This window comes from Arabidopsis thaliana, chromosome 3 (genome assembly GCF_000001735.4).
Source record: "Arabidopsis thaliana chromosome 3, partial sequence".
Classification (NCBI taxonomy): Eukaryota; Viridiplantae; Streptophyta; class Magnoliopsida; order Brassicales; family Brassicaceae; genus Arabidopsis; species Arabidopsis thaliana.
In genome coordinates, this window is record NC_003074.8 from 6,855,662 (window position 1) to 6,870,027 (window position 14,366).

The window sequence follows — 14,366 nt, forward strand, 5'->3', positions numbered from 1 at the left end:
TACAAAGGATTTGCTTTGTCTTGACCAATAGTATATGCAGAAATATTATCTCAAAGGATTTGTGATAACTATGTAGTACAGAATTGTGATTATTGGATGAGAAACCAGAAATATTTTGAGCAAATGACGACTTGTTAATTTACTATTTTTTCATTTCTTAAAGGTCTCTCTTGTGTAACTATGATTAAAATTGAAATAGTGACTTTTATTGTTACGACATGGAACAAATCAACGAGTTCTATTGTTAAAGAGAGACATTGATGAATGTAACAAAACTGTGGCTTAGAAGCCGAAAGGAGACTTAGTTCGGGTCCCTCCTTCACCGTATTGCTCGTTCCATTTTCTCAATTCGTTCATTGTCGTCGCGTCGTATGCCACTGACGGACTTACCTGCAAATTACATTACAATGACGCAATTTCGATAATGCAAACACCAGGGGAAAAAACATGAATAGAGATGATGATGATGTTTTTTAAGAGATTGATCAATACCTTAGCTTTGGATTGAATGAAGTCGTCCAAACTCAGTGGTCGTAGATCAGGGGACGCATTTGTTACCGAGTCCTGATAATTCGACGTTTCAAAAGCATGGAGTGAGTACAAAAATTATTTTTCGTAACAACAGAAATCAACTGTGTGGGTTTATGCATGTCCTTACCTTGTTTTCTTCTTGTAACAATTCTTGAACAGGTCTGTATGCAGCTGCTATGCATAGATTCTGCAATGTAAGAAAAGAAAAGGAATCAGAACTACTGTGTTGAATCATACTCGAACTTGTAAATGAAACCCCGAATGACCAAACCTTTAGATCGCTTCCTGAATATCCTTCGGTTTCCTTTGCAAGTTTATCAAACTCGAAACCAGTTTCAAGATTTTCTGGTGTCAGAAATATCTTCAATATCTTCAACCGGTTTTCCGCATCTGGTAAATCCACATATATCCTATAAACACAAGCCTCAATACAATTATCGAAAAGATACAAATATTCCAAAGGAGAAATTACTTGAAAGCTTAAATTACCGTCTTGGTAGCCTACGAATGACAGCGTCATCAAGATCAAAAGGTCGGTTGGTGGCACCGAGAATGAGAATCCTTTGGCTATCTTTTGATCTGAGTCCATCCCAAGCTGCCATAAACTCATTTCTCATTCTTCGTGTTGCCTCGTGCTCAAAAGCACCACCACGAGCACCCAACAAACTGTCAACCTATACGACAACAAAATAAATTACAGTTAGTCCTTGAGTAACACATTTTACGCATCACAAAAGTATTCCTCATAAAAAGCAATAACCGAAATTGAAAAGTGATATAAAGCTAAACAATTTCTCACCTCATCAACAAATATAATGACGGGGGCTAGTTTGCTTGCAAAAGAGAACAAAGCCTTCGTGAGCTTCTCTGCATCTCCAAACCACTGTGCCAAACAATGGACGAAATTGACTTAAATCAGAACCAATCAGAGGTAAAGTTGGAAAGAGATTTACTCTAAGTTACAATCGGCATTGACAATAATAAGTCGATGACCGGGGTGGAAAAGTTTTTCTTATGTCATTAGATATTCTCCTTATTTATATGAAGATGTTTACAAAGTGGAATATCAACGTGACAGTGCAAACAACATAGTTTTAAGGTTCCATGTACCTTTGAGGTAAGCGTTGAGCCAGTTATGCTAATGAAGTTTGCCCCAGCTTCTGTTGCAAGCGCCTTGGCAAGCAGCGTTTTACCCGTACCCGGAGGACCAAAAAGCAATATGCCTTTACATGGCTGGAAAAAACAAAGACACACGCATTCAAGAAAACCCAGACGAGAAAATTCCAAGTCCATAGTCAAGAACATAATGACATGTATATAACAGAATGTAATACCCGCAAGAGATTTCCACGGGTGAAAAGCTCTGGCCTTCTCATGGGAAGAATAACTAACTCATTTAGTGTCTTTTTCACATGTTCAAGAGCACCAATGTCGTCAAACTTTACCCCAATTTCTCCAGGAGCAACCACGGCTGAGACAAAATTGGTTTCAAACTCATCCTTCGCAATATTCTGCAAAAACAAAAATCTCTTTTTAACATAATTATTACTCAGAGTTTTCAGCAGCCAATTGCCAGACTACCAGAGGGGGGAAGAAACTAAACCTTCAAGTTTTGTGTGGGCTTTCGAGAAATATCTTCTTGTGCCTTTAACCTTTTAACTGAAATCTCAATGCTTCAAAAGAGGAAGACAATAGTAAGATATAAGAAAATCAAAGATAAATCATAGACCCCAAAGATCAATCAACAACCATGCCATTACCTTTCACGGGGGAGAATCAGGCGGCCCTCTTTAATCGATGGGCTAGGACAAGAAGATAAATAGTGGTTTCTGGCCCAACCGATAACTTTCTCCGCTCCTGCAGAAACAAAATAAACAAGTTTCTGAGCTCTCTTGGTCACAATATAAGTAATTGGGGTTTCATCACAGAAAGCAAGAACTAAAATTAAATGATTAATCATATAGGAGATGACCGATATCAAGGTCAATCACATGGAACTGCATCCTATTTCATGTAATACTAGCAACAAATGAGATACATAACATACAGTTAAGGCATGCTTGATATCCTCAATCAGCAACTTTAACATACTTAACAATGCTAAGACATAACGAGTAATAACATACATAATAAACCAGGTATTTCATAGGAGTTACACACTTTGCTTTGTCAATATCACGCCATCGGTGTTCACTTGGTACAAGTCAGTGCACAATAACTCGTTTTCCTCAAGCGCCTGGGTTAAAAGTTCTCAAAGTGTTACAATGGTTATGATAACATCGCAAATTGACTCCATTTCTCTAACGGAATTCAGTCTATGTCTATGTACCTTAAGTAGCTCATTTAAATTGCTCCGTGACATCACAATTCTTCTATCTTCTCCAAGTTGTTTGTTGAATACTATGAGGTTCTCTTCTTCCTGCACAAAATTAGAAAAGAAGAATACAGGTACAACATTGATAAGCAAGAAGTGCTGAACAAATAATTTTCAAGAAGACGATAGCAGCATGAGCTATGTAGGCATTTGCATCCCAGATATTGATTGCAGATGAATTTAACATTTTCCAAAAGGAGACTCTGAAGGAAGTTTGCATATATTTTCTCATATTTCAAAGTCAGAAGTTTTCAAATAGCTTTCCTACTTTCTCCTAATGTCGGTAACGTAAGAGGAATTAGCAGAAATATTTTCTCAATAGACATTATTAGATTCGAAACCAGTCTAAGTCTATATGCAATGTCACATAAATATGAAAAAACACATCAATGCAATTCTCATCGGTTATCCAAAACCATGAACGGAAGTTATTAAAGTCAATAGGCATACCTTAGGAGGGACTAGGTTCATAACATTAGTGAAGAGCTTGTATATCTCATTATCCTCTGATGTTTTCCTTCCCGTGAGTCCCTCAGTGAGACGCTTCAACGGAAGGGGCTGTAAGACACAACAGCATCTATGATAAATATTTTGGAGTGTAGTGGCTGGAATTTATCAAATGCAGACCAATAAATGGATGTACTATAATGTCAAGAAAGTGAAGCAAAGTATGCAAATCCACATTCAGAGTCTTGCACATATGAAGCTAGTTTTACCAAAAGTATCAAAATGCGACTGATACAAAGTCAGGACTATATGCATGTTCAAGATGTTGAATAAATTGAGTTGGTGTGCATACGAGACCAAAAGTTTTAAAAAATTACCACAATAGATAAGTACTAAGACTATCAATTAACGTTACTTTTAAGTTTAGCTATCATACCAGTTTCGCAAGACGGCCAAAGTTTGGGAGTATCATCGTCTGTTCACAAACAAAAAAGGTCAAAAAATGAAAGCAAACAAAAAGAAGAGCCAATGAACAATGACACGTGAGAAAGGCTTACAAATTTCTCTCTCTCTTTTGAGCCTGTTTCAATCTTGTTTCGTCCACAGATCATTACAACAGGACTTGACAATTTATCAAACATTTCCTGAACTTTGTCTACAAACTCATTTTGTTTTGACTTAGGTACAGCTCGAGACAACCACTGGGACGAGTCGGGAAAATAGACAATAAGTGGTTGTGTGGAGTGTAAAACCTACAAGAACAAAAAAAAGAAAGAATAAATTAACGCCATTTCATGTTGTATGTTCCTTGGAGAAAGTGTAAGCTAACCGCATTCAAAGTCAAGCTACTCTAGACTTCAAATCTTAGGGAAATGATATCATAAATTTCCAGCCCAAGAACGCAGCATACGCTGAACAATCCATATATGTTAAGTTTCAAATCAAACTAAATATCATGAGCACTTACTACTGCTGGATAAATGATCAGATCTGAACTTATATATAAGGCCAATGTACAACGTTAGCTGAATGGAAACACGAAAACATAATGTAACTTCCACACATACCTCACTTAAAGCCTCCAAGGCGATATAGCCATCTTCTGCCTGCATATCCAAATCATGCTTTAGGTCTCCAACTGCGCAGACAATATGTAAGTTAGCTGCATTTACATAAGATGTCAATCGTCTACAAACAGGGTATTTCTCCAAATATAGAGCAATCACACATCAACCATACAGAACGCCATGAATTAAATATACCATCTATCCAGTGCATATGTAGCTTATGAGAGTGTTCTGTTGATTTCTTGTCACCTCCCTCTGATGATGTATCACCTCCAATGTCAAATATGACTGCAACACGATTCCCATTCACCTCATAGACCTCTCCACGTTGTCCACTAGATAATGGCCTGTAGGTATAGAAATTTTGGTTAAAGACAAACCCTAGGGCATTTACAATCCTTCATCCATAATATTTAGCATGCCATGGAAGTTTATAACTTCCAGAGCAATGAGTTCAAAATGTGTTCCTAAAAGATCAAATGTTACATTTGCAGGCATGTCAAATTGCTGAGAAAACCATGGATAGTGATGATAATGGTAAGCACGCAAAAACAAGTCATTTAGTTAAGCAAAGGTAATGCGAGTTGCACTGTTCACAAATAAATGAATAAGTCCTATAGATAACAATTGTGGCAGCAGTTTCATACACATCCAATCCTATACCAGAACTACTCAAATTACTACTAATATGAATAGGCAGAGCAAGCAGAGATCAAGTCAAATAATATGAGACAGAGTCATAAAAGATATTAGAGCGTAATATTCTTCAGCAAGGTTAGAGAATAATTATCACACAAGTGAATCAGTAAACTACCTGTGCTTTGCATCAGCCTTCTTAGAAGGTCCAACATATTTTACACGATCTCCTGCAAAAAGCGTAAACACAAATAGAAATGAGGAAAAGTGAAAAAATTGACCACACAAAGAGAACTTAGCAGTCTGACAAGTAGAAGAGGAAAGAGTGAAAGGCTAAGATAGAAAGACAATACCAGGAAAATTATGACTAGATAGAATACAAAATTACTAAATCAAACTTATTTAGCAAACTGATACATTCAAGTGTACCTAGCACTTGTAATGATGAAGATGCCTTCCAGAGCCTTGATATTGATGATTACCTTTCTTTGCCGGTCGCCTGGCTTTATCAGAATGCTCAACAGCTGCTGCTTCGCAAGCTTCACCATGTAGTTCTTCTGCTACTAGCTGCCACAATTTAGAGGAGGTAAGCAAATTTCAGCAATTTCTGAAACTCAATTTAATTGGAAGTTCAAAAAAGGAACAATGCAAAGAGTCGCATGTAGAACCAAGAAACAGCATTCAAACGGCAGGAATGGTGAAACCTTCTAATTCATGCATAGTAACTCTAATAACAAGTTCATACAAATAAGATAAATCAAGAATCAGAAAACTTATATGACAGGGTCCCAAGATCACATTGTCCACGGGGTATCGCAAAAAGAAAAAGAAATACCATGGTATTACCAACTAAATTAGGAAAAGAACAATCAGTACAGACTAAAATTTCTGAATCTCAATTAATGCAATCATACCTTTTCGAACTCTTCAAGTTTTGGCACAATTTTCTTGATAGCTTCCTCAGAAACCTCGAGACAAGCTTCCTCACTGTCACTCCCATCTGCTTTCGCTTCAGAATCCTCTTCGCTCTGAGCACTAGAATCTTCCTCAGCATCAGACTCTGTCGTGGATTCATCTGCTTCCGCTTCTGCGTTCTCACCATCAGATTCAGATTCTTCATTGTAGTCATCAGCAAAATCCTGATCCAGAATTAAAAAATATTACATAAACACCAAAAAGAACGAAAGAAAAATGGTGGCATGTTATAGGCAAATTACTCATAAGAATCTCACATATGGGGCAAGAACGCTGCTGTCAAGAACCAACAGGGGAACTTGTACATCTCGAGCAAGTGCTCGTACCAACCTCTCCCGGTAAAGCTCAGTACCTGAATAAAATTCAAATTTCTTATTGGTCATCTAACATTTCCTCAATATTTTTACTTGATAACAGAAGAGCAACATCAAATCCTGGTCTGCCATTTTTATTCTATAGTCAATAACAAACCTGGAACACTCTGGAGCAATATTCTTCCACTTGAAGAATCTAAACGGGCACCATATATGGAAGCGGCATTCTTTTGTCTTATATGTGAGGTAACACATTCCACCAAAATATCTTTCGTGTGGTCGCTGTGAAAAGATAATGAGCAGAATCCATAAGCAGAAATGGAGAAAGAAACACAACAAGCGAGAAAAAAAAACATGTTGTAGATTATTACTGGATGTAGTAAGGGAAGGTCTCCCAAGAAAGCTGTATTTTTTCCCAAGGTTGGATTCTCCGTAAGAACTCGTTTTTGAATCTTTCTCGTCTATTAACGAAAGGTGACTCCTTCTTTTTGCATTCACTAGCAAGCTTCTCATTATTGAGCCATTCTATTTGGTCTTGTTCTCCAAGTTGAGCATGAGAATCCAAATGCCCAACACCGTTATTACTTTTCTCCTTCCCGGTTTTTCCATCATCTACACCATTCTCTTTGTTCAAAGAGATATGTTTATCCTCACTAGCATTCCTTCCATCACCCTCAGAACTAAAACTACGCAACTGGCTATTCTTCAAAATACTTAAATGATTTCCCGAGGCAATAGTACCACCGCGGGGAGAAAATGAACCAAGTAGAGACTTTCTTGTCAAATTTTCACTATTGGTTAATTTATTTGTGAATCCACAATATCTGGAAACCGTATAGTCACGAACGACTGGCCTAACTAAGTACTTGGCTTGCTGCAATACCAAACCCCATCTCTGGTTCCTCTTTAATGCCCTTGTATACATCACAAAGTCCCTTCTCTTCCAATATAACTACAAAAAAAAAAACAGAGATCATTGATTTAGAATCACTTTCAGGGTCCATTTCTTGTACTATCCAACCTAAATGCATTGCAACATGTAATTGCACCATTAAAAAAAAAAAAAAACGAGATCAATATCAACGCAAAACATACTATAGTAACTCGGAAAGAAACATAGATTCTATACAATTTATTTCGACTAGAGGAATAACAACACACTTCAGGGAATTAATTGATTAAGAACAGACATCAATTAAAATGAACGATTATGACGCATAACGGAAAATCCAATGTAACAACGAATATGAGGCATCGATATAGAAATGATGATATATTCAGCTTTTGTCATCCATAACTATTACAAAACACGAACCGTTTAACAGAGATGGACAACAAAACTGGTTCTATTCATCCCCCAAGCTCTAAGAATCAGGCTTGGTGCAAAGAGGAGATGTAATTAGGAACGAGATAGGGTGAAGAAGAGAGAGAAAATCCCGACAGAGGAGAGAGAGATAAAGACCGATCTAAAGTCTGTAGGTTCTTCTTCTGAAGCTGAAGCTGGGTTCGAAGTTCAGCTTCGTTGATGCAGTGTTGTCGTTTTGACGCAAAATTGCTACTTGCCTTCCTATGGATATGGGCCTAACTATAAAGGCCCACTAAACATATAAGAGTCGGTATTTTCCTGACAAAAAAGCCCTAACAAGTTGTCGGATTTACAATCGTACCCCTATTTTTAAGCCGCGCTTATCTCGAACCTATACCTGTAGAGAGGAAATAAGCATTTGGGGGAAATCAATCGAAAACCCTAGGAGAGATAAAAACAAAAATCTAGACGGAGATTTATGGCGACAGCGAATCCTGGCCGTGGAGGTGGTAGAAGAGGCGGTGGAGCTATGGATGACGATAAGTTGGTCTTCGAGACTACCGATGGAATTGAGCCCATCACGAGCTTCAATGATATGGGCATTAAGGAAGATGTGCTTCGCGGTGTCTACGAATATGGATTCGAGAAGCCTTCCGCGATTCAGCAGAGGGCTGTTATGCCGATTCTTCAAGGACGTGATGTTATTGCTCAAGCTCAGTCCGGTACCGGGAAGACATCTATGATTGCTCTCTCCGTTTGTCAAGTCGTTGATACTTCTTCTAGAGAGTATGTTTTCTGTTCCTTTAGCTGGATTAAACCCTTCATTTCAATTTTGAACTTTACTTGCTTTGCTCGGATTGTTCTCTAACCTAAATCATTAGGTTTTGTTTCTTATCGATTTCACAAATTTGGTGGGATTTGTTTGTCTGACTTGTAGAATAGATGAACGAATTATGATTCATTAATGTTCAATCAAAATGACAATGAAAATTTGTGATAGTTATTAGCTTTTCGGTTAGAGTGATTGAGTAATACTTTCTTTTAGGCTGCAAGATCTTTTTATATGTGTACTCATGTATTTGGTATCTCGGACTGCAGGGTTCAGGCCTTGATATTATCCCCAACAAGAGAGCTGGCTACACAAACAGAGAAGACGATACAAGCTATTGGATTACATGCCAATATTCAGGCACATGCTTGCATCGGTGGGAATAGTGTTGGAGAAGACATCAGGAAGCTGGAGCATGGTGTTCATGTTGTGTCTGGGACACCTGGTCGTGTCTGTGACATGATAAAGAGGAGAAGTCTTCGTACCAGAGCTATTAAACTTCTGATTCTTGATGAATCAGATGAAATGCTGAGCAGAGGGTTCAAGGACCAGATCTATGATGTTTACAGATATCTTCCACCAGATCTTCAGGTGCAATTTCACTGCTCAATATTATGTGTTGGCTAACTTCTAGTTTCTTTGGATGTTATTGCATTAGCTTTCTTATTTTATGGATTGGCTTCTTGAACTCTATGTGGATTGAGAGAATTATAAGTTGTTAAAAACCTTTTAGCCACTGTTAAGTTGCTTGAATGTCTTATGTGTAGATTTGGTAGCTATTATCTGTATTATGAACAGCTAAATTCCACTCTATAATAGTTCAATCCTAATACGTTTTTTTTGTAGGTTTGCTTGGTTTCTGCAACTCTTCCTCACGAGATTTTGGAGATGACATCCAAGTTTATGACAGAACCAGTGAAGATACTTGTGAAGCGTGATGAGTTGACTCTTGAAGTATGTTTCTTCTTATGCTTCTGTATGCTCGTTCATGTTTACTTTTACAGTAGGTTGACACTCATATTCTTCATTGGCTATCTTTTTGTGTACAATCTTTTCAGGGAATCAAACAATTTTTTGTTGCTGTTGAGAAGGAAGAGTGGAAATTTGATACACTCTGTGATCTTTATGACACGCTTACTATCACTCAAGCTGTTATCTTCTGCAATACTAAACGAAAGGTAATTGTGGTTCTCATGCAACTGTATCTCAAACTTGTTAACATTAAGCTTCTAGCACTGCTATCTGAACTTGATTTGCAATCTTGTAATTGCTCAAAAATTCATACTATCTTGTGAATATATGTATTTCTTTATTTCTAAAAGAAATTAACAATATAAGTCCACTGCGCTAGAGTACTTGCAACCTGTACTCACCTGCAGATATCTATTAGATTGCATTGGCTTTTAAAACCTTTTTCAATGTTTCTTGTAATTAGGGTTCTTGAATTATGGTTCCTTTTCTATATTTTACTCAACTCTAACTCCGCATTTGTTATAGGTGGATTATCTTAGTGAGAAAATGAGAAGTCACAACTTCACTGTCTCATCAATGCATGGAGACATGCCTCAGAAGGAGAGAGACGCCATCATGAATGAGTTTCGGTCAGGTGATAGTCGTGTTTTGATAACAACAGATGTATGGGCACGTGGGATTGATGTGCAACAAGTAAGTCATTACTTATCCGCTATATTTTGTCTAGATAACAATGCGCGGAATAAATTCAATCTCTGTTATTGAGGTCTCAGATTATGTTCCATTCTCTTATGGTAAAGGTGAATTGACATGACAATCTTTATTTAACAGGTTTCTCTTGTTATCAATTATGATCTCCCCAACAACCGTGAGCTCTACATCCATCGTATTGGGCGGTCTGGTCGATTCGGGCGTAAGGTAAGAAACTTTTTCTAATCTCTGCTTCTGAGCTTAATTTCTTAGCCTGGAGATACTAGATGGATATCTTTTAACCAATTTTGCGGTTATCTTTCTAGGGTGTTGCAATCAACTTTGTTAAAAGCGACGACATCAAGATTCTCAGAGACATTGAGCAGTACTACAGTACCCAGATTGATGAGATGCCAATGAATGTAGCTGATCTTATCTAAAAGAGCTTGTCTGAGATTTTTGTGCTTTCAGCGGGGAAGTGTCTGGATGAAAAAGTATTGTTGAGCGCTTCTGTCAAATTATTGCACTATCTTAACGGTGTATTTCCTTTGATGTTTCTGTGGGCTCTTTTGAACAAACTTAAACTCGCGTGTGGTAAATGTTTAATGACTTGAGAAGCGATTTAGGTTTAGGGTTTGGACCGTTTGGTTTTTCGTTTCCTCGTAATTGATTCTGGGGGCTTTGATTGTGGTTTGTGGGTCAAAACTCTCAACTATCACTACTTGTAAGACTTTTGCTCGACAGTTGAAACGGTTCATTGTTATCTTATTTCGTAAAGCTTGGATCATTGCAAAAATCAATCATTTGCAAAAGCAAAGCAAGTTGATGAAATTACTGGACATGACGTCGAGGTTTTTCGTATCGTGTGTTTCATTTGACGGAGTCAGGTGTCCTCGCTCGTTGGTTGATGGGTTGGGTGAAATTGATGAACGAAACCCAAAACCGGGTTAGGACCGAATTAGATTCACTAACTTAACAACACCAGGACCAATAACCGGAACTTAATAAATAAACGACCGTGGTTTTGTTTGTTTATTGGTAGTCAGCGACACGGAACTCATTAACTTTACTCTTCTCACTGGTCAATCGTCGGAGATAATCGGGTGATCGGCGATGGAGAATACGGACGTCTTCTTGGGGCTGCATGATTTCCTGGAGCGGATGCGCAAACCCTCCGCCGGCGATTTCGTCAAATCCATTAAAAGGTCCCATTTCTCCCTCTTTTGATGCAGATCCGGATATATGTGTGTGTTTCTATGTACGATCTTCCTCTTAGCTTAAGTGGATGTGCTTCTTAGCGGTTTACGTTTTTAAGTCCATTTTCAGTTGATGATGATACTATTTGAGCAAAATTCGTACTGATTTGAGATTTCTAATCATTTATTTATGCTTCTTCAATTGCTGTTACTGGGGAAGACAATTGGATCTTGTTAATAGGGTATAACAATTAGAAATTATTGATTTCATACTGGAATGGTTTGTTTATTGAGCATAGAAGTATTGTGGATAATGCGTGGTTAAGGATGTTTTTTGGTTGATGTTGCAGTTTCATTGTTTCATTCTCGAACAATGCACCAGACCCGGAAAAAGATTGTGCTATGGTTCAGGAGTTCTTTTCTAAGATGGAGGCTGCTTTCAGGGCTCATCCACTTTGGTCTGGTTGTTCTGAGGAGGAATTGGATAGTGCTGGAGATGTGAGTATCAGTATTCTTCTTTTTCTGTCTGTGAATTGTTTTCATCTTTGTACCATAATCATTGCTCGTTTGTATACACAGGGCCTGGAGAAGTATGTTATGACAAAGCTATTTACTCGGGTGTTTGCTTCAAACACTGAGGAGGTTATAGCTGATGAGAAGCTATTTCAGAAGATGTCATTGGTTCAACAATTCATTTCTCCCGAGAATTTGGATATACAACCAACTTTTCAAAATGAATCGTCATGGCTGGTAAGCCGATCTAGTCAAAAGCTAGCTCCCGGTAGTGTTTCCTCTTTTTGTTAGTGTTCTTACTTGTGATCCTTTCTCTCCTTTTGGCAGCTAGCTCAAAAAGAGCTCCAGAAGATAAACATGTACAAAGCTCCTCGTGATAAGCTTGTGTGTATCCTTAACTGTTGCAAAGTGATTAATAACTTACTGCTAAATGCTTCAATTGCTTCAAACGAGAATGCACCTGGAGCAGACGAATTTCTTCCTGTTTTGATATATGTAACAATAAAGGTATTGGGAACGATTGAACAACTTATGCATACTGGTATCTGAAGTCGTATTTTTGTTGTACATGATTATGTTTCGAATGTGCAAGAACATCTACTAGTGCTAATTCTGTTCTTTCTTTTTGCAGGCTAACCCTCCACAACTTCACTCAAACTTGTTGTATATACAAAGGTATAGGCGTGAATCTAAACTTGTTGGTGAAGCTGCGTACTTCTTCACAAACATACTCTCTGCAGAGTCTTTCATCTCAAATATTGATGCAAAATCTATTTCACTGGATGAAGCTGAGTTTGAAAAGAACATGGAATCTGCACGGGCACGAATTTCTGGTTTGGACAGCCAGACTTATCAAACTGGTCATGGCTCTGCACCACCCCCTCGTGATGAGTCCACTCTTCAGAAAACTCAAAGTCTGAATCCCAAGAGGGAAAACACTCTTTTCCAATCAAAATCGTCTGATAGTCTTTCTGGGACCAACGAATTACTGAATATAAACAGTGAAACACCAATGAAGAAAGCTGAATCCATTTCAGATTTGGAAAATAAGGGTGCGACGCTTCTGAAGGATACCGAGCCAAGCAAAGTCTTTCAAGAATATCCTTACATATTTGCCAGTGCTGGTGATTTGAGGATAGGAGATGTTGAAGGCTTGTTAAATAGTTATAAACAGCTCGTTTTCAAATATGTGTGCCTTACCAAAGGATTGGGTGATGGAACATCTTTAGCTCCATCCAGTTCACCCTTGCAAGCGTCGTCCGGTTTTAATACGTCTAAGGAATCTGAGGATCATAGAAGATCGTCTTCAGATGTACAAATGACAAAGGAAACTGACAGGAGTGTTGATGATTTGATCCGAGCTCTACATGGTGAAGGGGAAGATGTTAACAATCTGTCAGATGTAAAACATGAAGAATATGGCGCAATGTTGGTAGAGGGAAAGGATGAAGAACGTGATTCCAAGGTGCAAGGAGAAGTAGATGCCAAAGATATTGAATTGATGAAGCAAATTCCTAAGAGAGAAGGTGACAATTCTAGTTCCCGACCTGCAGAAGATGAAGATGTTGGTTCCAAACAGCCAGTTACGGAAGCTTCTGAGTGAGCCAAATGACCCATCTTGGTGATGAGAGTCTCTTGTATCGGATCAATTATTCATTTAATGGGGGAAGCAAAGGTCAAGTCATAGTTAAGATGTCATCTATTCGTTTCTTGGAGTTATGAGTTTTGAAGATGACTGGAGAGCCGTATGAGACGGAAGCTATCTGCATCTGTATTCCCTTGGAAAAGAGGGGCAGTCAAATGGTAAATTACTTTCTTCAATTGTGTTTCTTTTTTTGCTCTTTGTTTCTCAGTGATATGATTTTGGAGGGGCTCGTCAACATTTGTCAATCCATATGTAACTCTTACATCTGCTATTGCGTATATACAATAAGGATATAATCAGAATAATATTTGCCAAGCTGTTAGATATGAGAAGGAAGTAGTCTTGCAAATGATTGAGTGAATTAGCTGAGTAATGGAATCTGAAGTCAAACCACATATTCCATGACAAAAAGAATGGGTAAAATCTCAACAGAGTATTGAATAAGAAAAAGATGATTTGTAATGTTTGAGGCTTCCTTTATTTATTTGCCATGGATTAACGTTGTTGGAAGCTGTGAGAGAGCGTCAGACAAGATCAGATCAAACGTCAGTGTCTGAAAAACCTGAGATAACAGTAAAACACAAGACAAGGCTTTGTGAGCTTGACCATCTCCTTCAACGAACGGTTATATTCAGATAGAGTTTGTAACGTCGCTGCTTGTGACTCTAGAGACTCTGTGAATCTAGCTAAGTTGGAGTGAATCTAGTAACAACGAATTCTGAGGAATCTCGTAAGACCAACCAACAGTCAAACTCGTTGGTCAAGAATCTGAACCGGGATTGATGATGAACCATATCGTTATTAATTCCATGGATACTCGAATTGATTAGTGTCGGAAATGTTTGTCTTCTCACCACCAGATAATTTCAAT

At 38.1% G+C, this 14,366-nt stretch overlaps 3 protein-coding genes across 4 annotated transcripts; 2 read left to right on the plus strand and 1 right to left on the minus strand.

The window, feature by feature from the left end:
• Nucleotides 1–26: 26 nt before the first annotated feature.
• Nucleotides 27–7,886, minus strand: AT3G19740 (P-loop containing nucleoside triphosphate hydrolases superfamily protein). Its single transcript, NM_112864.6, has 24 exons — nucleotides 7,660–7,886; nucleotides 6,716–7,296; nucleotides 6,502–6,626; nucleotides 6,288–6,382; nucleotides 5,970–6,194; nucleotides 5,538–5,622; nucleotides 5,234–5,285; nucleotides 4,615–4,766; nucleotides 4,420–4,490; nucleotides 3,910–4,104; nucleotides 3,789–3,827; nucleotides 3,356–3,463; nucleotides 2,861–2,950; nucleotides 2,692–2,767; nucleotides 2,292–2,388; nucleotides 2,135–2,204; nucleotides 1,866–2,042; nucleotides 1,642–1,764; nucleotides 1,331–1,414; nucleotides 1,021–1,205; nucleotides 803–941; nucleotides 659–718; nucleotides 493–564; nucleotides 27–390 (listed from the first exon to the last, which is right to left on the minus strand). The coding sequence occupies exons 2-24, from the start codon at nucleotides 7,267–7,269 to the stop codon at nucleotides 283–285; spliced, it is 2,982 nt and encodes a 993-aa protein (NP_188608.4). The 5' UTR covers nucleotides 7,270–7,296; nucleotides 7,660–7,886; the 3' UTR covers nucleotides 27–282.
• A 113-nt stretch (nucleotides 7,887–7,999) lies between these two features.
• EIF4A-III (eukaryotic initiation factor 4A-III) lies at nucleotides 8,000–10,985 on the plus strand. The gene is made up of 7 exons (NM_112866.4): nucleotides 8,000–8,436; nucleotides 8,749–9,070; nucleotides 9,326–9,433; nucleotides 9,538–9,657; nucleotides 9,977–10,144; nucleotides 10,283–10,369; nucleotides 10,468–10,985. Exons 1-7 carry the CDS (start codon nucleotides 8,129–8,131, stop codon nucleotides 10,579–10,581), a joined length of 1,227 nt encoding a protein of 408 aa, NP_188610.1. The 5' UTR covers nucleotides 8,000–8,128; the 3' UTR covers nucleotides 10,582–10,985.
• A 70-nt stretch (nucleotides 10,986–11,055) lies between these two features.
• Nucleotides 11,056–13,840, plus strand: VPS9A (Vacuolar sorting protein 9 (VPS9) domain-containing protein). Of its 2 annotated transcripts, none has more exons than NM_112867.5 (5): nucleotides 11,056–11,346; nucleotides 11,688–11,835; nucleotides 11,917–12,087; nucleotides 12,178–12,357; nucleotides 12,482–13,840. In NM_112867.5, the coding sequence occupies exons 1-5, from the start codon at nucleotides 11,255–11,257 to the stop codon at nucleotides 13,451–13,453; spliced, it is 1,563 nt and encodes a 520-aa protein (NP_566645.1). In that variant the 5' UTR covers nucleotides 11,056–11,254; the 3' UTR covers nucleotides 13,454–13,840. The 2 variants fall into 2 exon arrangements, with proteins under 2 accessions (NP_566645.1, NP_001030728.1); NM_001035651.2 differs by having other exon boundaries at nucleotides 11,145–11,346; nucleotides 12,182–12,357; nucleotides 12,482–13,818.
• Nucleotides 13,841–14,366: the final 526 nt, after the last annotated feature.